The sequence below is a fragment of the Embiotoca jacksoni genome, unplaced genomic scaffold (assembly GCF_022577435.1).
Source record: "Embiotoca jacksoni isolate LCO1_2020_lvr unplaced genomic scaffold, fEmbJac1.0.p SCAF_4, whole genome shotgun sequence".
Lineage (NCBI taxonomy): Eukaryota > Metazoa > Chordata > Actinopteri > Embiotocidae > Embiotoca > Embiotoca jacksoni.
The window spans coordinates 16,936,398-16,956,183 of record NW_027185392.1 but is presented as its reverse complement, the minus strand read 5'-3'; the positions used below and the strand labels follow the sequence as shown (position 1 = coordinate 16,956,183).

Below are 19,786 nucleotides of genomic sequence, written 5' to 3'. Positions count from 1 at the left end.
GTGAGCAGTGGAGTACAGCAGATGCTCATGTGGACCAGAGTCCACACACACACACACACACACATGCACACACACACACACACGCACACACACATGGTCAATCATCGGCAATGACAAGTTTCTAATCATTAGCGGTTAAACACACAAACATCTTCTGTTAAGTGCTAAGTAGGGTCCGTGTAAGTGTGTGAGGAACAGTTCCTGAGCTGTTTATGGCTTGACTGTAATGATTTTTAGGGTATGATACGTGCAAAAAATTATTATTTCTGTCAAGTGTAAGAAAAGTTATGATCCAATATTGATGTCTATGATAAATAATAACACACATTTTAACTGTGTTCATGAAGAAATACAGCAATAATTATCATTTATAACAGCAGCAGGGTAATGTTGGGAATATTTCTAAGAACTGGAGGCTTGCTTACAAATATAATAGTATGATTTATAAGGGCTGTTGTTATTTATTTAGTTGTCTTTTAATTTCTATATTTTGTATGTGTTGTCACAAGTTTTTTTTCTTTCTTTTTTATCAATTATTTGTAGTGTGTAACAGGCAAGAAATGAAAGTGAGGACAGTAAGGACTATATTGATTTCTATACTGTGCTGTTTATATTCTGTTCAAAAATATATTGGAAAAGCCATGTTGAAAAAATGAATTCTTAACATTGTATTTTTTGTAAAAAATATTTTCTATTCCTATTTGAATGCATATAAATCTTAATATATTAATATTTTAAGATGGATTTTCTTTCGCAGTTTTAAAAAGCTTCATTTTTTCTCATGTAATTTTTTTTATTTGAGTAATTCTTTCTATTTAATGATAGACGTTTGTTCCTTTACTAAAAAAAAAAATCATATTAATATCCATCATTTATTCATGTGATTTTAAAATCACCATGACATACTGCACATTATGATATAATTCAATGTACTCATAATTGAGAAGACATTTATTAGAGAACATTTATTTCCATGAATGCAAGACACACTGTACTACACTCGTTCATTTTAACAGTATACTAAATTTTTTTGAAGCGATGGACTTGAAACTAAAAATGAAAACATGTTCCTTCACTCTGAGCATATCTGTACATTTTTCATGAGAGAACGACAAGTCCAAGTGGAGGAGGCAAAGAGAGCTGAGTAAGTTTGCTTTCCTGTCCCCTGATGTGAAATTAACTCAGTGTCACACACAAACTGCTGGCCAGTGTTTGTCTGCTATAAGGAGCAGATGGTGGTGATGAAGCCACCCTGACGTCACACACATTATCATTAATCTCTCTCTCTCTCACACACACACACACACACACACACACACACACACACACACACCAAAATGTAAAAGACCATCAGACACGTCTCAAGAAATATCACTAAAAAGTTAATTCTCAGTATATGACTAACAAATGCTTCAAGTTTCCACATCACAATGATGTCAGTATCATATTTGGCTTTTGAAGGAGCTTTGACGTCACACAACTGCATTCACTAAATGTAAAAATAATAGCCCTGCATATATGCACACCATGAACTATGAATAAAAGGTTTTGTGGAAGAAAATAGATACAGAAAAAATATGTAGGCTTATAACACAAAGAGATGCAATATATGTTTAGCATTTAGAAGAATTTTAATGTGAAATTGTTGTTTAATAACTTGGATAATAACTAAATAAAGTCTGTCATGCCAAAGATTTTAACATTGCTAATTTTACTCCATAGTAAAATCAATACAGGGGAAGTATCCAATATAAATGAATAGATAAAAAAAAAAAAAACTAGGTTATTTATTAGAGCTATCATGTAATCAGAGAGAAAAGAATTATACGTAACTGTGCCCGAGAGTCTCTTTGTGAACATGATAAAAGAGTATGGATGTTTAGATGTCAGTGAAAATTTATGATTTATCTGAGATTTATATATGAAGATGACTTTAGAAATATTTTTAAAGCTCAGTGTACAAACATTTCTTCAAATAGAGAGCAATATCAAAATTGCTCATTTAGGAAGCTGCTGATATTTGACCAAAACATTAAATACTTGACATTTATTCAGAGCTACCAGCTTTATCTGCGCTTCAGAATAAATAATCAGCAGAAGGCTCACAATCACAACTTGGTTATCAATATTAAAAGGTTTAACACATTTCCCTTTGAGCTCAAAGGCAGAGACACAGATGATGCTGTTCGGGCACACTCTGTGCAGACTGATCTGTTAAGGATCCATCTGGCACCACCAATGGAGCATTTTACTTTTAGTTTACACTAATGTGTATTGTAATATCTCAAATATAAACTGTATGAGCCCAGTGACGAACATCATTGGCGGTCAACTGCAAAGCAAAACAAACAAAAGACATTTTCAAAGGGATTTACACGAATCAATTTTGATAATAATATACGAAACCATTAACAGACGCTGACAGATAAAGTTAGGCTCCCTCGTCCTCGGACAGCGCCACCCTCTGGTCAAAGCGGAATAAACAAAGTTTATAGCAACCACAAAGCTAACCTATTTAAAACAACAATACATTTGCTTGAACAGTTGTAGTGTTGTTTGCAGTTCAAAGCTCCTTTAATTATATTATTTTAAAAAAATATTCCCCATATTATTCAGCTACTTAGCTGCGTGGTGCATTATGGGACAGGAGGAAGAGTTCCACTAGTCAATCAGAAGGCGGAGGACTCGCGTTACCCGGATGTAGTACTTCACAACAAAAAATTGCCGGGAAATCGCCTGTCAGAGGTTGTCGCTGAAACCGAGAAGAAAATATTCCTAAAAACAGCGGGGTTTTTGTGTGTGTGTGTGTGTGTGTGTGTTTGTCGTCAGATAAAGTAGCGGCCGTGTGTCTGGTTCTGTCGTGGACCCGTATGTGGCGAAATGGACGAATATGACGAACTTTTCGAGGTGCAGGACGACTTCGAGGACCAGTTCGCCGACGAGCTGGAGGTGCTGGCTCAGATGGAGGGTAAGGAAAAACGTACGTGTGTGTGTTTGTACTTTAAGACTGCGTATCAAAAGCTTTGTGTCCAGTTACTAAAGTGAGCCAGAGTCAGTGCAGGATATCTAAAACATTTAAAGCGCCTAAATCTTCTGCATTGTACTACAAATCCAAATTGGGCAGCAAATGATAGGTATTTTCCTCAAAGATTATTCTGTTGATTATTTCATTGAACAATTGAAATATTGATTATGATTATTGATAGAGTTGATGAATCAGTTGACAAATTGATTAATTGACTAATGAAGTTTTATTATGAAGACTAAAGTGTTTAATAAACACATTTCGGTCAATATGTCGATATTGGAATTTTGGTACTTCTTAATATCAATATCTGCATCAGGCCCAAAAATCCAGTATCAGTCAAGCTCTAGTTACAATTTAGGATAAGTCTCCAGGAAATGAATGTAAGTCAATAAAATGTCCTCTCAAGTGATGAAAACATGACTGTGTGTGTGCGCGTGTGCGTGTGTGTGTGTGCTTGAAAATCTCAGAAGAAACTTCCAAGCCGGGGAAATGTCAGAATCGGGGTCCAGGAGACGACATCTCCGACGTAAAGCACCTGCTGGAAGATCGGCCCGTCAGTGAGTTCACCCCGAAGTCCTTGTTGTGTTTAATTGTCGCAACTTTGTGCCTCAAATCCAAACTGTTCCTTTCAGCTCCAAAGGCAAAGCGACAGAAGCACGATACTGGAGTGGTCAAGCGACTTTTCAATGCATCACAAACTCAAGAGAGCAGAGTCCCGTCGCAGAGAGGTGACGTCACACCACCGTCCTCTCCAGAGCACTATGAGCTCCCTCAAAGCTTCAGGTAGGAGAGACACATGGTGAAAAACTCAGCTACAGTTCAGTGAGAAGCGCAGATTTTGTTGACTGGGGAAATGGTTAATTTAATAGGGCATATTTGTACACAAAAAAACAATAACTTTGTTTTTATAGCTGTTGCATGTCTGTGCACACAGTGACTGTTGATTCAAAACCTCACCGATAAGCAGAGTAAAAGGAGGCTCCAAAAAGTGCATATCTTTCACAAAATAAGGAAGTGGAAAACATTTGAATGCAAAAGAAATTATTGTCAAGTCCCACAAAATATATTCAAGAATAATAAATCACCAGAATGATTTATGGCTGTGTGTGTTTGTGAAGCCACACAGGAGGAGGAGGGGTGACACGCCACTTGTGGAGCCCGTACGTCTTTTTCTGTACTTTTATCGTTTGCATTGTAGTGATTTCAGGCACTCTGTTTTGATACTGAAATGGTACAGTTAGATGATATTTTTGGATTGACAGAGAAACAATTTGTGACAATTTTGAATTCATCAAGTAAAGATACGAAACATTTGCTCGGTACAATCCGTCATATCTGAGAATTTGCTGTTTTTCTGTCACATATGAATGTAGTTTGAATATCACTGGAATTCTTGATGGTTGTTTAGAAAAAAAAGTCCAAATTTAAAGACATAACATGGATCAAATGTAACTTGTGATGGCCGTTTATCATTGTTGAACGCTGATTCTGTTATTTAGACAGTTTTCTAGACTTAATCTTACGACGTGTGCTGTAGGCCGACTCTTGCCGTGTTGGATATCAGTGGCTTCGCTGAGATCCCAGAGACCCCGAAGCGACCTCCCACCGCGGCGCCAGCGAGCCTGTGTGTGCTGAAGCGGCCTCCTTTAGAGGGAGACTACATCAGTGTGACAGACTCATCGGGGAGTCGGGTCTACCTCAGACAGGAAGACGACACAGCGACAAAGGTTAAACCCTCCCGCAGTCTTTCATCTGTGACGCTGAATGTACTCTATCGGTTTGGGTGACACCTCTGTATCGCTCTGCCTTCTCGTGTGTCTCTGCAGGTAGCAGACTGCAGGATGGTACCAAACTCCCAGGGTGCACTGGGGCTGCTGGCAGTGCCGATAGGGGTGCTGAGAGAACAAGAAGCAGAGAAGGTGAGTGGCTCGTCGCCGGCTCTGCACCACACTGTTAACGTGAATCCCCGAAGCCAAACATTTATTTGCGATTAACCAAATACAATGAATAGGAGAAACCACTTCCGAATAAAGAATCAACTGTATGTAGCTGGAAAAACAGCCACTTTTATATGTCTGCTACAGGTAGATTTGATTATAGGGGCAGCTAAAAGTAATATTCCACTGGATGAAATGGAAACAATACGTTCACAAAACTATCATTATATATTCGTTAGAAGTTCTTTGTTTTTAAAAATCAGTATATTCAGTGATCTGGTTGGTCAGTCGTGCCGTTTAGCAGGTTTTGTTCCGTTTGTAAGTTGACTCGCTCTATAACAGTTTAGCCGTGCAGCATCAGTTCACATCTAAAAGGGAAACAGCTTTATTACACAGGAAAACCCGACACCCAAAGAGAGCTGGTTAAGATACTCTATTCGTTGTTTGGCCTCCAGATCTTGTAATGAGCAAACTTGCAAATATTTGATTTGTTCATATGACGCCTATAACTACAAATTATCATTTATGTTTGTCATTTATTTGATAACTGATGATAATATGTATTGACTTCAGCACCAAAGTAAAATATACCAAAGCAGCAGAGTGTATACACGGTAATTTACTTTATTTATTTATTTGTTTAGTTCTATTTCAGATGTCCTGTGTTGTAAAAAATGATTTGTAAAGTAATTGCAGAACATAAAAGAGGAATGAACTCTGAGACTTTCAAGATTGTAAATCCACTTGAATGTTTTGTCTCTCTTTGAAATCGTGCAGCGACACCAGCAGGTTGTGGAGGAATCACAGCGTCTCACTGAGCTGCTGGCCAGGTAACTCAGCACTACCTGTCTCTCTAACAGACGCACAAACACACTGATGACGTGATTCCATGCAGTACCAGGAGGTTTTACCGGACTGTGGATTTGTGTTGCCTTCCAGCAGTGCGAACGATGTGTTTGTTGAGCCTGAAAACACAGAAGATGAAGAGACCGAGGATCCTGAAGACACAGAGGGCCGAACGTCTCAACTGTGGGTGGACAGATTTTCTCCCCGCCACTACACAGAGCTGCTGAGCGATGACGTAAGTGATGCGAAGGGTTTCTGTTTGACTTCAAGGCTTTATGAATCGATGAATCCTGCCTCTCATGGATGAATCAAAGGCTTCTGTAAACACTGCCTGTCGTGTTCGACTTTTTTTTTATTGCAGTTTACCAACCGCTGTCTGCTCAAGTGGTTGAAGCTGTGGGACACTGTGGTGTTCGGGAGAGAGAGGATGTCCCGCCCCCCTCGACCCGACAGACAGGCTCTCAACCAAAACTCATTCAAACCCAATCAAGGAAATCAGAATCAAAATCGCTTCAAGACCAAGATAGAGTTGACCGAGGAGCTCCTGGAGGCCGAGCTGGACCAGTACAAACGACCCAAATTCAAGGTGGAGCAGCTGCACTGTCATGTCGGTTTATAGACTTCTAGTTGTTACAAGATATAATTGGTTTTGTTTATCTCTAGGTGGCTTTGCTGTCTGGTCCTCCAGGTTTGGGGAAAACCACTCTGGCTCATGTCATAGCAAAGCATGCTGGGTACAACGTGGTGGAAATCAATGCCAGGTTAGACAAAATACATCCAAACAATATAGCAGCAAAGCATAAAAATGAAATTTACTGCAGCCGTCCTGATGTGACCTCAGCGGTACTGTTGCTGTTTCTGCAGTGACGATCGCAGCGCAGACGTGTTCCAGAAACGCATCGACACGGCCACGCAGATGAAGTCTGTTTTAGGAGCCAATGAGAGGCCCAACTGCCTTATTATCGATGAGATCGACGGCGCGCCCGCGGTACGTCCTGGACGTTTTAAATCAGTGAAGAGCCGCTGAATAACTTAGTAAGTCGGGTAGTTGAAGTGTTTTCTGTTGCTCTGCAGACCGCCATCAACATACTGCTGGCAGTTCTGAACAGGAAAGACGGACACGGCGGGGAAACCGCGACAGAGACTGGCAAGAAGAAAAAGAAGAAGGAGTCCATCCTGCTTCGACCAATCATCTGCATCTGTAACGACCTGTAAGAGAGCATCGACATGGGAATTGTACATTGTCGTTAAATATGTCAATTATGTTTCCTTTGTGTTTTTATTTACAGCTTTTCTCTGATGAGCTCTCTTTTCTTTTAGTTATGTTGCAGCTCTCAGACCTCTCAGGCAGCAGGCCTTCCTTCTGACTTTCCCACAAACGCAGCCTTCCCGCCTCACGCAGAGACTGGCAGAGGTCAGCACACACACGGCCATATTCACAGGAAGTGCACATTCATTTCCAAACATATCCCAGTTTAAAGTGAGGTTTTGTGTGCAGATCTCGCTCCAGCAGGGTCTGAAGGCAGACTCGGGCGCGCTGATGTCACTGTGCGAGAAGACGGACAACGACATCCGGTCGTGCATAAACACACTACAGGTGTGTGGCAGCGCTCTGAAGGAGCTTCTGTCTGTTGCGTGAGCAGTTCAGTAGGTCACAACACGGGTATGTTTTTTTTTCGTCTGTGCAGTTCCTTCACAGTCGTGGCCACAAGCAGCTGGACGCCAAGACGATTCAGTGCATCTCTGTGGGGCAGAAGGACCAGAACAAAGGCTTGTTCCATCTGTGGCAGGAGATCTTCCAGTTACCTCGTACAAAACGGTGCATTATGTCCCCCGTTGTTTCTGTCCTGCCAATTTTCCTTGTCTCATTAAACTGTAAATGTTTTTTTTTTACCTTTTCAAAAAAGCTCAAGAGGTTTTCATGCTGTTCGTGCTACAATGCAGTTCAGTGGGATCCATGTTTGCATTTTTCTGTGGACAGACGTATCTGCAGGTCTTGAAGCTTTTAAAGAAGCATTGATTTAAGTTTTTCCTGAAAAACAGATGGTTTTAAACATCAATAGGACCTTGTTAACGAAGTTATAAATAAGAAACAATATGTTTTGTATGTGAATTTAGCAAAGACTGTTTGATTAATAACTAGTAATTGTTCCAGAACTCACATCGTATGAAAAAAAAAATATGTGGATCATGAGTACATTTTTGATTAGTTATTTCTTTCTTTCATCCATCCTTTTTGCTGCTGTGTTTTTGAGTTACATTTAGGGATATTATTGCAGTTCATTGTTGAAATGTAAGGACAAAAATTTTACAAATATCAATAAATATACAGGCTTTTTAAATAACTCGTAATTGTAATCTGGTCAAAACAAGAAAACAGCTTAGAAGAGTCTTTTCAGTTTTCAGAAGTCACAGGGTCCTTTCTGTTGTCTGTGAAAGACTTTTAGTTTTTAAGAAGGTATAGCAGGTTTGTAAAGGGCAATATGTGGCAAATTAAAATGTTTTTTGCAATTTCAAATCAAAGAGGACATTATCTGCAGCCTGACTGCCTTATCTGTCTTGCTGGTCGTCACTAACTGGATGCTGAGTAAACGTCCTGGTTTGTTTTTCAGGAAACGTATCGGTCAGGGGTTTGAGGAGGCTCCGGGTTCAGGAGGTGGAGCTCAGAGGTTCCAGCACATTCTACATCTGGCTTTATCGAGTGGAGAGTATGAAAAAGTTTCTCAGGTAATAAAATAAACTGCCCATGTACCTTACTTTACCACAACATTTTTCTATGAGCTCTGCTCAGGTAAACCACAGTCCCGTGCTTTACTATCATCAAAAACGAGTCAAATACTGAAACGGCTACATTCATGTTTTGTAAAAGACTCCGTTATGATGAGCTGCGTCTCTTTTCTTCAGGGTCTGTATGATAATTACCTGTCCATGCGTGTGAGGGATCCCAACCTGCTGATTGTGTGCGAGGCTCTCGATTGGCTGTCGTTCTCAGACAGGCTGAACCAAGTGATTCTGCACGGGCAGAACTTTACCCTGATGAAGTACCTGCCCTTCCTGTCCGTCACGTTTCACTTCCTGTTTGCTCACACCCACGTGCCTCGCATCAGCTACCCCCACAGCCAGCACGAGGTACCGATCCTCTGCACACACCCATATGGAGCCGTACAAAGAGTTTCACACTGAATATGGACAAAGAAAATATGGAGCCATATGAAAGAAAAGGGATCGTCACTGTGCCGCTGTTTTGTCCTCTCCAGGCCTCCTCCCGTCTCCTCAGCAGCAGGAACGCTTTATCCACCATGTTGGCTGACATCCCAGCGAGCGTCAGGACGAGGATCAGCCAGCTCAGCCTGTCCCTTGATGTTCTCACCCTGCTTCTCGACATCATCTGTCCCAAACTGCGGCCTGTATGTAAAAGCACATGTGCTACATGTGGGCATGTCTGTTTGTAAATGTAGCACCTGGAGTCTCAGTTGCACCGCTGCGTCTATTTAACACCTACAATCCTGCGAGAAAACGCACACGAAAGACAGAAAGACCTCCTTATAGTTCCACAGCAGCTCAAACTGCATCCTGCAAAATGACCCGAAAGTTCAGTCAATGTCTTTCTGAAGCAGTTTCAGTAAAAACTGAACATTGTAATCGTCATTAAGTGAGGATTTATTGTAGCGCTGCTGTCTTAGACTACATTCGTTTTAGCCGGGTGTACCCGTTAAACTGGAAACTGAATGTGTACAGATAGTTTTAGTGCTTTGGAAGCTGTTCAGTTGTCACACTAAAGGCTCTGAGGTTTCATTATCAGCTCAAATGGACATGTGGACTTTTTTCTTTTGGTGAATCCCTGTTGCATGCATGGGTGGGTGTCCACTAAACTGATGAAGCCAAAATAGCTAAAAATCATTGTACTAAAGCGTGGAGCGCTCTGAGACTTGGCTGACAAGTTTGATAGATTTGGGTGTTCATAAAAATAAATAGCGGAAGAAAAATAAATGTCACAGTAAACATTTCAGTGCTTGTTGCTCAGATCTGTTGTATTTCTTGCAGGTGAATCCACAGCTGTTCAGCAGCAGAGAGAAGGAGCAGATGCGTGAACTGATCGACACCATGCTGGCCTACAACCTCTCGTACAGGCAGGACCGCACACCTGAAGGACAGTACACATATGTACTGGAGCCGTGAGTACACACACACACACACACACACACACACACACACACACACACACACACACACACACACACACACACACACACACCACACACACACACACACACACCTTCACCTTCAGCCCCCTGTAGAGTGTATGTGGACACACGCAGAGCAGATGTGTTTTTGTGGGGTGTTGAAGGTCACTGCTCTTGTCCACACTGTGGTTCTCTGCATGAAGGCTAAGACAATAATCCCCTGAACACCTGGTGTGAGTGTGTGTGTGTGTGTGTGTGTGTGTGTGTGTGTGTGTGTGTGTGTGTGTGTGTGTGTGTGTGTGTTTGATGGTTGCAGTGTCAAAGCAGAGTAGAGGTGACTGGACAAACAGATGAAAGGACAGCAAGGTGAAGTTTGAATGATTAGAGGAGTAACAGTCGGAGGGAATAATATAAAGCAGCAGAAGGCTGCCTGAATAAAAGAAGAAAACTCATATTTTGGTTCAAATCTGGACTACGCTTTAACTTCAAAGACCTTTGTCGACTGTCGCCCCTAATTTTTTGGACTCCATAGACGGGTATTGTTAGATAAGCAGCCTGTTTTTGTGAGCCATGCTGTCCCAGGCCGCGAACCAACCGGACACCGAGGACGGTTCCTTCCTACAGGCTCGCTGTGACCAAGTGCTGTTCACCAGCAACTGGTGCCTGCCTCTGGTGCTGGCGCTGCTGCTGCTTCTGCTGCTCTACATCTTTCTGTACCTGCCTTCTCTAGCACACCACAACACCACCCTCTGATACCCCACGGATAAAGACACACGTCTGGATATAAATATTCAACATCACAGACAGCCCGAGACGCCTGGTCCCAGTGGGGTTATTTGATTGGACTGCTTTTATTTTTGGACACAGCTGTTGATTAGTCAGATTCTGGGATAATTATTGACATCAGCCTGGTTTTGGAGGCTTTGAGAAATGAGAAAAACTTGCAAAGAAAAGTAGCAGAAAAGATGAGGCAAAGTCACTCATTACAGACGTTTAAAGCCTCGATCTGCTTTCTGCTCGTACTGTACTTCAATCTGTGGTCTGTTGCAATAATCGCAGCGCTCTGTGGATGATCAATGTGTGAATGCAGTCACTTCTGTATGTGCAGTAGATTTTATTTATTATTCTGATGAATGTGAGTAGGCTGGAAATGTATTTAAAAGTACGACAGCTAAAAGTACATAATGTAAAGTTAAACCGATGTAACTTGATTTTACCTGAAGTTTCTAACAATATGAAACACACGGTACATTCGGATGTCATAGATGATAAGTCTGTCTGTGTTTTCAGCTCCACCTGATCAGATGCTGTAGATGTCTTAACCAGATTTCATACTCCTTCATATCAGCTGCATAGATTACAATCCATCATGTTAAAGGGAATTTAAACCAAGTATATTTTTCTTTATAGTTTGCTATAACGTTGCAGTGTTTCCACAGATATCATATATTATAGTGATAATGTGCAATAAATAGCCCACATAACCATGCAACTGTTTTGATTTTATTGATGTTGGTTCATCAGGCATTGAGTGGGAGTTTATTAACGTGGGTTTGTGTGTGTTGGATGGAGTTGGAGATCAGCACTAAGAGGATTAAGGTTTTATAGAATGACAAATTCAGGGTTTTATTTTGGAAAAAAAACAAACTGTGGCACCAAAATTGGAAGCTTTCCCTTATTTTGTTTGCCATCTAACAAGGTCCGCCCTCGGTGTCAAGTGCATTACACGTTATGAGTGTGTTTAACGTGTCTTTGTTTAAACCACGTGAGTGTTGAGCTGTTTACTGTGCGCGTGTTTGCAGGCGTATTGAGGAGGTGGTGAGGTTTGCAGGCCTGCCTCCGCGCCGCCAGTTGACGTATCAGGCCAAACAAACCATCAGCCGGGAGATGGAACAAGAGAGGATGAGGAGGGCCGAGCAAGTGCTGCTGCAGCGAAACCCCGTAGTGGTGAGACATCGAAAACCTGTTTGAGCCAGCAGACTGTTGGCTTGTTTAATACAGCACAGCACAGTTGACAATCAGGTCACCGTGTGTGTGTGTTAATAACCTAATGTATTTATAATCTGCTGTGTCTGTGTGACGCAGAAAAAGGAAGAAAAAAAGAGCGCTGCTCCTAAGCCGACCAGGAACCATCAGCAGAGGCTGGAGAACATCGTGAAACAGACCACGGTGGAGACCAGGGTGAGACTCTTAACACACAGATGGGTTTTTGTCACTCAGGATGTTTTCATATCTGAACAGTTCAGTTTTCTTTAAAGCCAGCTCGGCTCCATTACTGCGGTGTGTTTGGCCTGGTTTAGTAAGCTGACAGTTGAACCCTGGTGGACCAAAAGAACTGAACTGGGACTGTTTGAAAAATCTTGGTCTGGTTCAAAGTGGACTCTGGAGTGGTTTATTTATGGTATAAAGTAACTGGAAAAAACACAGAACTGTAATAGTAGATCTGTGATTTCAGCTTGAAACTACTAATAAATCCATCCGTTATTCAACAAATGTGGATTTTATAATCAAAATTGATAAGACAATGTTAATGTAAATCATTTGGTGATAATGGTTATCAAACATGTGCACGTGAGTGTGGACTTCATTTATCCTGATGAATCGCTGTCAAAATCCAGCGTTGTGTTTGTGACCTCTGTGTCACTTCATCAAGTCCACGAGAAAGACAGAACGATCCCACAGTTACCATCCCAGAATATTTCCTTACAAGATGCCACATTTTCATTCTCTCTGGAGCTGTTTGACATTATTCATTCACATTTGCAGCCCACAGTAATAACCAGCTAAGGATGCTCACTATCAGTTTTTCCTTTGAGTTCTCGGAGAGCATAAATATTCTCACAGAAAGCATTTAATAGTCGACTGACCTGCTGTTAGTCACCAGAGTTTGATTTGATCCTGATGATGCAGGATGACATCACCATTATCAGCCTGTCTGACTTCATGTTTTACAGTCTGGGTTTCTTTGCAGAAATTCAATGTAAATACGAACCAGACCAGAGCTAAGCTGCAGCCATGTAGTTTTGTTGTTCTCATGTGATTCATGAAGGATGGCTGATGTTAAATGCATGCTGGATGGATCAGTGAGGTGCACATAGTTGCAGAAATACCTGCTCTGCTTATAAAGACCTAAAAGAAGAAACATTCAATCCTGCAGACTGTGCTACAACCAGAGAGCCAGACAGGTTCCCACCGAAAGATAATTCAGCAACAGTAACTGACTCACTGCTGGAGGCTCCACTGTGGTTGGGGCGCAGAGTAGAGTGGTTAAAAGCACTGGAAAAGAACTGCTGGTACCGAGCTGCCCACACATGTATGTGTTCGTTAATACCTGCAGGTGGAGCCAGAGAGGAGCAGCCCGTGTGCAATGAACAGCAGAAGTGAGCTGCGGTGTTGTAATAGTTCAGTGATGGAGCCTCTAGAGGGCAGAAATGAGGATAATGAGAAGCCACTGGGTTCCAGTCCCCGACGGTGAAGTTGGGAAATGAGGCTAATTAGAGGAGGTGATTGTTCAGTGATAATGACCTTGTTATCGAGGACAGCGTTTGAGAAACTCCCCGACTGACTTCAGCCTCCTCGTCTCTCTGTGTTTGTGTCCCACAGCCGGAGGTGGATTTCTTTGGTCGAGTGGTTGCCCCCAAACCTGAGAGACCTCAGCCGACCTCAGAAACAGGTACTGTTCACACTGCGACATCAGTGCAGCTTCGCTCATCCAAACCTTTGTTCATCACGAGCTGTCTGGGTGAAAATGCATCCAAGCACACCGAGAGCTGACACCTGATGTGTGTTATGTAACGTTTCTAATTTAGTGCTCACGTGTCGGGCTGCGGGCAGCAGATCTGGATTGCCAGCAGCGAAGCCTCCTGCATTTTCCCTCAGCAGCATTGTCATAGTTCTGTCAAAAACCTAAAAGACTTGACACACAGTCTGATCTACACCCTTTCGTACTTGGGACACGGGCCAATACAATAAACAATCTTCAGGCCTGGGAGTAGACTATCTTCATATTCTATTTACATGTCCTGTACTCATTGTAGCTCCAGAAACCTAGTTTAACTTTTCAGAGGGGTTATTGCAGTTTGCACTGAAGCTTTGTGTCGCAAGAGACAAAACGTGACTGCTGTGTTGAAATGCACTGAACCTTCACACAGAAAATATTTAAGTATACAAGCGAGCAGTCGTTATCAGCTGGTTTACCCTCTGGACCCACATTTATCCATTCAAATTACTTTCACGGAAAAGTAGTGCCGATAAAGAAAAGTGCAACAAAGGAGAAAACCCAATCAAATAAAAAGACGGACTTATCTTGAACTACAGGCATATGTACTTTTCAAACACCTTTAAACTGTTGATGGTCAACAGGTTTCAAGAATCTAAACCAAACTCTGTAACATGAGATAACAAATCAGATTTATCTTGAATCCAAAAGTCCATTTTCTTTCATCCTGATCCTGTTTATGAATGCACGAATGACAGATAACTACTGATGTGATGCTGTCGCTTAGTATTGGCCGTTACCGTCATGGCAACGCCGGCAGCATTCACCTGCTGTAGGCACGGCAAACGTATGTTCTTCAAAATAAAAGAAACAGCAGCAGAAGTTTTGTAGACTTCAAAATAAAAGTTTGCATGTTTTTTCCTCTTAGTTTTTTTTTTTTTTTTTTTTTCCACACATCTGCAACTCTCTCAAAATGGTCCCACGACCATCACTGCAGCAAAGAATGGCTTGTCCTCCCCCCTGGAGTAAATACTTTCTAAAAAAAAAAAAAAGTGTTTACACTTTCGCTAACAGTTTTTCTCGTATACTAAATAAACAAAGTGCAGCTTGTTCCTTTCAACATGAGGAAAAAAAAAACACCCACGTCAGATATTCAACGCTACGTGGTCGTAGCAATTAAAGGTGAAGCCATTAATATGAACAACAGCCCGGAGAATGATGAGCAGAGTAATCTGGCTGCGTCTGTTTGTAGGTCACAGCAGAAACAACGTCAGGACTCTGTGAGCGGGCACATCTCCAAATCCTCGTCGATTACCCGGGCTTCCATTTGAGTGCATCTATACGTGGATGCGACGGAAGTTGCACGAATTTGACCTGATGCACTCGCGGACGTGTTTTCAGTCCGTATCCGCTACGGCGCGGTGACCGCACACGCCGACGCACAAGCAGTTGGCGCGGTCGTACGCTGTAGGCCGAGTTTTAGTTGCGTCGCGAGTTTGATTGTTTAGTTGTCCGGTTTAAAACTCAGGTGTTCTGTTTTACTCTCACTGCACGGTACTGTGTTGTTTTTCAGCTGCAAGAAGCTGCTGTTTTCAGCAGAAAGCTCTAAAAAACAACAACAACAACAACAACAGACAAGCACGGTCAGACTAGCTTGTTGAACACTGTAGAGGATTTCATTTCAAGGACTTTTCCCTTCAGGAGTTCGTAGAGACCAAAAACCGAGCAAAAAGAGAGTTACAATCATCAGGGGAAAGAAAAACTGCTCAAAATGAAGAACAATGTCGCTCCCTACCTGCTGGATGTGTAAATGAAATAAAGTGAGCTCATACATTTGTCATATCGATTTGAAAGGAGATGATATGTCAATTCACAACTTGCTTAAAAAAAAAAAAAAAAAAAAAAAAAAAAAAAAAAAAAAATTGACAGATTATCAGAAAATAAGGAAAAAGGCTCATTGAAAGTTCTCAGTCGGTCTTCTGTTTGTCATTTTTGTCTCAACAACACGTAAAAAACCCAAACGGATGTCATATGTAAGGATATATTAGGATATAAAGCTGCAAATCACATTGGAGAAGAAGTTTGTTATCACATTAAACTATTAAACGAGAGCTGAAACGGTAACTTGATTGAATTATCAGCAAGGATATTGATGATGGAATAATTTTTTTTAAGATTTGAAGCTGAAATGTCCAAAAACTCTGCAGGTCCAGATTCTAAAATATGAATATTTGCCATATTTGTTTAACTTGTGAGATAATTAAGGGGTTATCTTTAAGGTTTGGTCTGTTGCTGATAAGCCTTTTGAAAATGATGACGCCTGAAATTTCATGTACGAGTCAAATCGCAGTCGACAAATGGATCAATTATGGAAATAATCGTTTTGTTTCTCCCCTTGATTAAACAATGATTTGCTTTGTTTTCCATCAGTTGTATTAGATGAAGTGATTGATCTTTGTCGAGTTGTCGGACCAGTTGCTCCTCTTCCCTTTTCGTGAATGAATGTATTAAACCCGGTTTCCTCGGCCCGCAGGTGTGAAGTGTGCGGTTCTCGCGATGGGAACGGCGGTGGGCAACAGTGACGTGTGGTTCCGCTTCAACGAGGGCATGTCCAACGCTGTCAGACGCAACGTCTACGTCAGAGAGCTACTGTAACACACTCGCACGCACTCGCACGATGACTCGCGTTGTGTGAAACCTCCAAATCAAGCCACAAACTTTGTGTTAAATTCAAAACAGTCTTTATTTGGATTGACAGTGTAAAGAGCCAATAAAAAGGTGTTGTTGAACGATGCTCAGCAGTCCCGTCAAATCAAACTTCTAGAAAGCTACTCTGTGCTGTACACTCACACACACATTAGTCTTCACATAAAGTAACAGCATTCAGGAGTCTCCAAATAAATAATCATGAACATAGTAATAATAATGAGAGTGTGTGTGTGTGAGTCAGTGCAGCGAGACTGTGGAGGAGTGCATGATGCTTTAGTTTATATGCATCTGTGATTGTGTGCGTGCATGCGTGTGTGTGCGCGTGTGTGTGTGTGTGTGTGTGTGTGTGCGTGCACGTGTGTGTGTGCATGTGTGTGTGTGTGCGTGCGTGTGTGTGCATGTGTGTGTGTGTGCGTGCGTGTGTGTGCATGTGTGTGTGTGTGTGCGTGCGTGTGCGACCATTAGAGGATCACACACTTGCCCTTCTCCACCCAGGGGTTGGCTCGCATCAGCTCCGGGTTCAGAAATGGATCTTCACAAACGCAACCCTCAATCCACTTCACCAACCTACAAAAAAAACAGTCAGCACAGATTCCAGTGACTAACAGTGTGTGTGTGTGTGTGTGTGTGTGTGTTAAACACTCACTCAGTAACGGTGATGGAGGATTTCTCTCTGTTGATTGCCAGCTGATACTGAAGGCTCTCCACCTCTCTCCTCATCTGTGGGACGTCTAACTCCTCCATGATGCTGCTGCTCACACACACACACACACACACACACACACACACACACAACATAGTGAAAAAAAACCACGCTTCACTACAGACACACAGATACTACCTCCGAATCCGAATGAATCACGTTTTGTTGCATCAGAGCAGCCGTTCGCCTCCGGAGTGAAGTTCAGCTGCTTGTAAAGGCTTTCTGCAGCGCTTTCCTCTGTGTGAATAAAGTCCAGTAATTCTGCTGTCACTTGAGGAGATATCTGATAAAAAAAAAAAATTCTCTCATAAAAGGACCTGCACTTTTGCGATGATCGAGATCAGCTGTGACCGTTTGCTTTACGGGAATCGTTTTAAGAGTCCCTCAGAAGTAGAAGCAGATCAGTGCATTAAAAGCCTGAAGCAGTTTGCTGTTGTCCTCTCGTGTTAAGTAATCTCCGGCCCCTCAGATAACCACTGCTCCGTTTGATTTGTTCATAATTCAATACTGGAGAAAACCGTAATAAAAAGCCGGAGATCGCCACTTTGTAGAGCGTCACTGAGCTTGCAGAGGAATGAATAATATGTTAAAAAAAAAAAAAAAAAAAAGATGTTTTCATTAAGTTTTAATCACCTGAAACTCAGAATCGTTGCGTTTTTGTTCATTCAGAACGAACCCTCCATATCTACGCAGAGCGCTGGTCCTCTTTCATGGAGTCTGCCGTGTTTCTACAGTAGCCCAGAAGGGACAAACCAGCTTTGGTGTTTTTTACGAGTTTTGTGGCCACTGTAGATTCTCTCTAGTTTTTAAGCATACGTTACTCAAAATGTGACTTAAAAAAAAAAGAGAAGGTTTTATCGGGGAGCAGCGGAATGACTTGCGTTCGTTGCCTCGTTGAGTTTTGACAGCAGCAGGAAGGTGCGCGTGTCTCCAAATAAACTGCAGAGTCCACGTCCGTCAAAATGAACGAGCACGTCGGAAACAGTTCACCTCATTGAAGTTTTAATCGCCGTCGGGCAGCGGTGGAAGGACGGACGCTCGATCGGGCTCCACTTTGGTGGACTCGTTTTGGTGTCGGCTTTGTGGTATTTGTTGACAATTAGAAAAACGCAGCTTATTACCAGCCTTGCTCTTCATAGAGATTTAAAATTGTACTAAAGTAAAAATAGAAATGTGTTGAGCAGCAAAATGTCTTTAAGAGAAAAAAAAAAAGCACCATGAAACCGTTGATGAGGAACTGGAGTGTTAAATACGGATTATTTATAAGATCATAGCTGATCCCTGGAGTGCCAAGGAAAAAAAACATATTTTGATTTATTATCGTCGGGTTTATCCATTTGAATCTTATTTCAAAAGATGATAATATGTAAAGTGTTTACATATCTGTATACTTCCTATATTTGCAGAGAAAGTAGTATCTGTCAGATTCGTGTCGTGGCTTCAAAGTACAAAGGAAACACTCAGATAAAGTACAAATACCTAAAACGTTCAGCAGTTTGGTCAAGTAGCACCATATCATAATACTGGAGTCGAATTTCATGCTCCTGATGGTCATTTAAGGAAATACTTTGTTTTGCATCTCTGGCAGTTAAAAAAAGAAAAAAAGAAAAAGACAACCTGCAGTCCTCCATCAGAGCACACGGGTTGTGTTTGCTGTCTTTTATTCCTGCTTAATGTAAAGTGTGCCCCACCCTGCCACAGCAGGAAGACGGAGAGACGGCCCAGCTGAGAGTTCAGGCTACCCAAGGATGAGTTCAGTATCTCTCCGTCTCCCTCCTCCTCCCCCTCATCTCTCATCCTCTTCATCGTTTTAATGGCTCTAAGTAGGTCGGGCTGCCCGGTGCTCGTTTCCTCCACCGGCATCCGTGCTGCTGCTGCTGCTGCTGCTGCCTCCTGCAGCCAGCCGGTCCATGAAGAAGGCCCCTTCATCATTTCATTAGAACATCCTCTAAACGCCTTACGGTCACATCTGTCTCCATCACTCAGGATTTCTGACCGCTTCTCATATAAACTGTGTATTTAAAGTCGCCGTTCACGTGGACGTCGCTGTGGAGGAGGATAACTGGGAGTACAGGTGGCCACTGTTTACCTACAACATGGAAACGTCGGATCACGCGCGGATGTGTCGTGACAATAAAGCGGAAAGAAAGACGTCAAAGCGCCGCACAAACACAGCCGCTTCCTACCTTCAGGCCTACCGGACGAGGACCGAGGGTCGATTTCGTGCGCAGCCGGCTGGACAGAGGATGCAGACGGGGGGGGCTCTTCGGAGTTGTCGGTAACCGTGGAGAGCGGAGACTCGGTGGCGTTTACCCGGCAGAGGAGTCCGGCGTCAGTGGAAGGAGAAGGAGAAGGAGGAGGAGGAGGAGGAGGCTGTGTCGGCTGTCGGCGGCGCAGAGGCACTCCCCTGCGCTCCTCTCTGCTAGCGACTGGATGCGGGATGCGCACAGGGCGGGCGGGGGAGTGAGGGGGGGGGGGGGGGGGGGGGAAGGAGCCGCACCGCCTCGTTTGACAGTCAAACGAGGGCTGGAGCCGAGGACGCACCTGTATGGAAATGCACGGGCACCGGGGGATCGGCCGAGGCAGGAAATAACGCAAATGACGACGCGCTCCGAAGGGAGAACATGCCGTTTTTCGTTGTCTATTCAGGATGTCGGTTTG

General features: G+C 42.7%; 2 protein-coding genes across 2 annotated transcripts; one reads left to right on the top strand and one right to left on the bottom strand.

Moving 5' to 3' along the window:
- The first annotated feature begins 2,752 nt into the window (after positions 1 to 2,752).
- On the top strand, positions 2,753 to 16,506 carry chtf18 (CTF18, chromosome transmission fidelity factor 18 homolog (S. cerevisiae)). Its single transcript, XM_069167308.1, has 22 exons — positions 2,753 to 2,968; positions 3,496 to 3,585; positions 3,661 to 3,811; positions 4,566 to 4,755; positions 4,855 to 4,947; positions 5,743 to 5,795; positions 5,905 to 6,046; positions 6,173 to 6,397; positions 6,475 to 6,572; positions 6,676 to 6,799; positions 6,886 to 7,022; positions 7,132 to 7,225; positions 7,310 to 7,408; positions 7,500 to 7,630; positions 8,424 to 8,538; positions 8,716 to 8,940; positions 9,069 to 9,218; positions 9,856 to 9,986; positions 11,798 to 11,942; positions 12,081 to 12,176; positions 13,599 to 13,668; positions 16,247 to 16,506. The coding sequence occupies exons 1-22, from the start codon at positions 2,881 to 2,883 to the stop codon at positions 16,366 to 16,368; spliced, it is 2,769 nt and encodes a 922-aa protein (XP_069023409.1). The 5' UTR covers positions 2,753 to 2,880; the 3' UTR covers positions 16,369 to 16,506.
- On the bottom strand, positions 16,432 to 19,556 carry LOC138209007 (guanine nucleotide-binding protein G(I)/G(S)/G(O) subunit gamma-13-like). Its single transcript, XM_069167309.1, has 3 exons — positions 19,312 to 19,556; positions 17,069 to 17,173; positions 16,432 to 16,989 (listed from the first exon to the last, which is right to left on the bottom strand). Exons 2-3 carry the CDS (start codon positions 17,164 to 17,166, stop codon positions 16,884 to 16,886), a joined length of 204 nt encoding a protein of 67 aa, XP_069023410.1. The 5' UTR covers positions 17,167 to 17,173; positions 19,312 to 19,556; the 3' UTR covers positions 16,432 to 16,883.
- Between the last annotated feature and the right edge of the window lie 230 nt (positions 19,557 to 19,786).

What these genes read in the sequence shown, in the direction of transcription:
- chtf18 (XM_069167308.1), top strand. Translation starts at nt 2,881, where the DNA reads ATGGACGAATATGACGAACTTTTCGAGGTGCAGGACGACTTCGAGGAC. An exon ending in GGTGCTGGCTCAGATGGAGG is followed by an intron (nt 2,969 to 3,495) that starts GTAAGGAAAAAC and finishes TGAAAATCTCAG; the next exon opens with AAGAAACTTCCAAGCCGGGG. An exon ending in TGCAGCGAAACCCCGTAGTG is followed by an intron (nt 11,943 to 12,080) that starts GTGAGACATCGA and finishes TGTGTGACGCAG; the next exon opens with AAAAAGGAAGAAAAAAAGAG.
- LOC138209007 (XM_069167309.1), bottom strand. Translation starts at nt 17,166, where the DNA reads ATGGAGGAGTTAGACGTCCCACAGATGAGGAGAGAGGTGGAGAGCCTT. An exon ending in TCCTCCATCACCGTTACTGA is followed by an intron (nt 16,990 to 17,068) that starts GTGAGTGTTTAA and finishes TTTTTTTTGTAG; the next exon opens with GTTGGTGAAGTGGATTGAGG.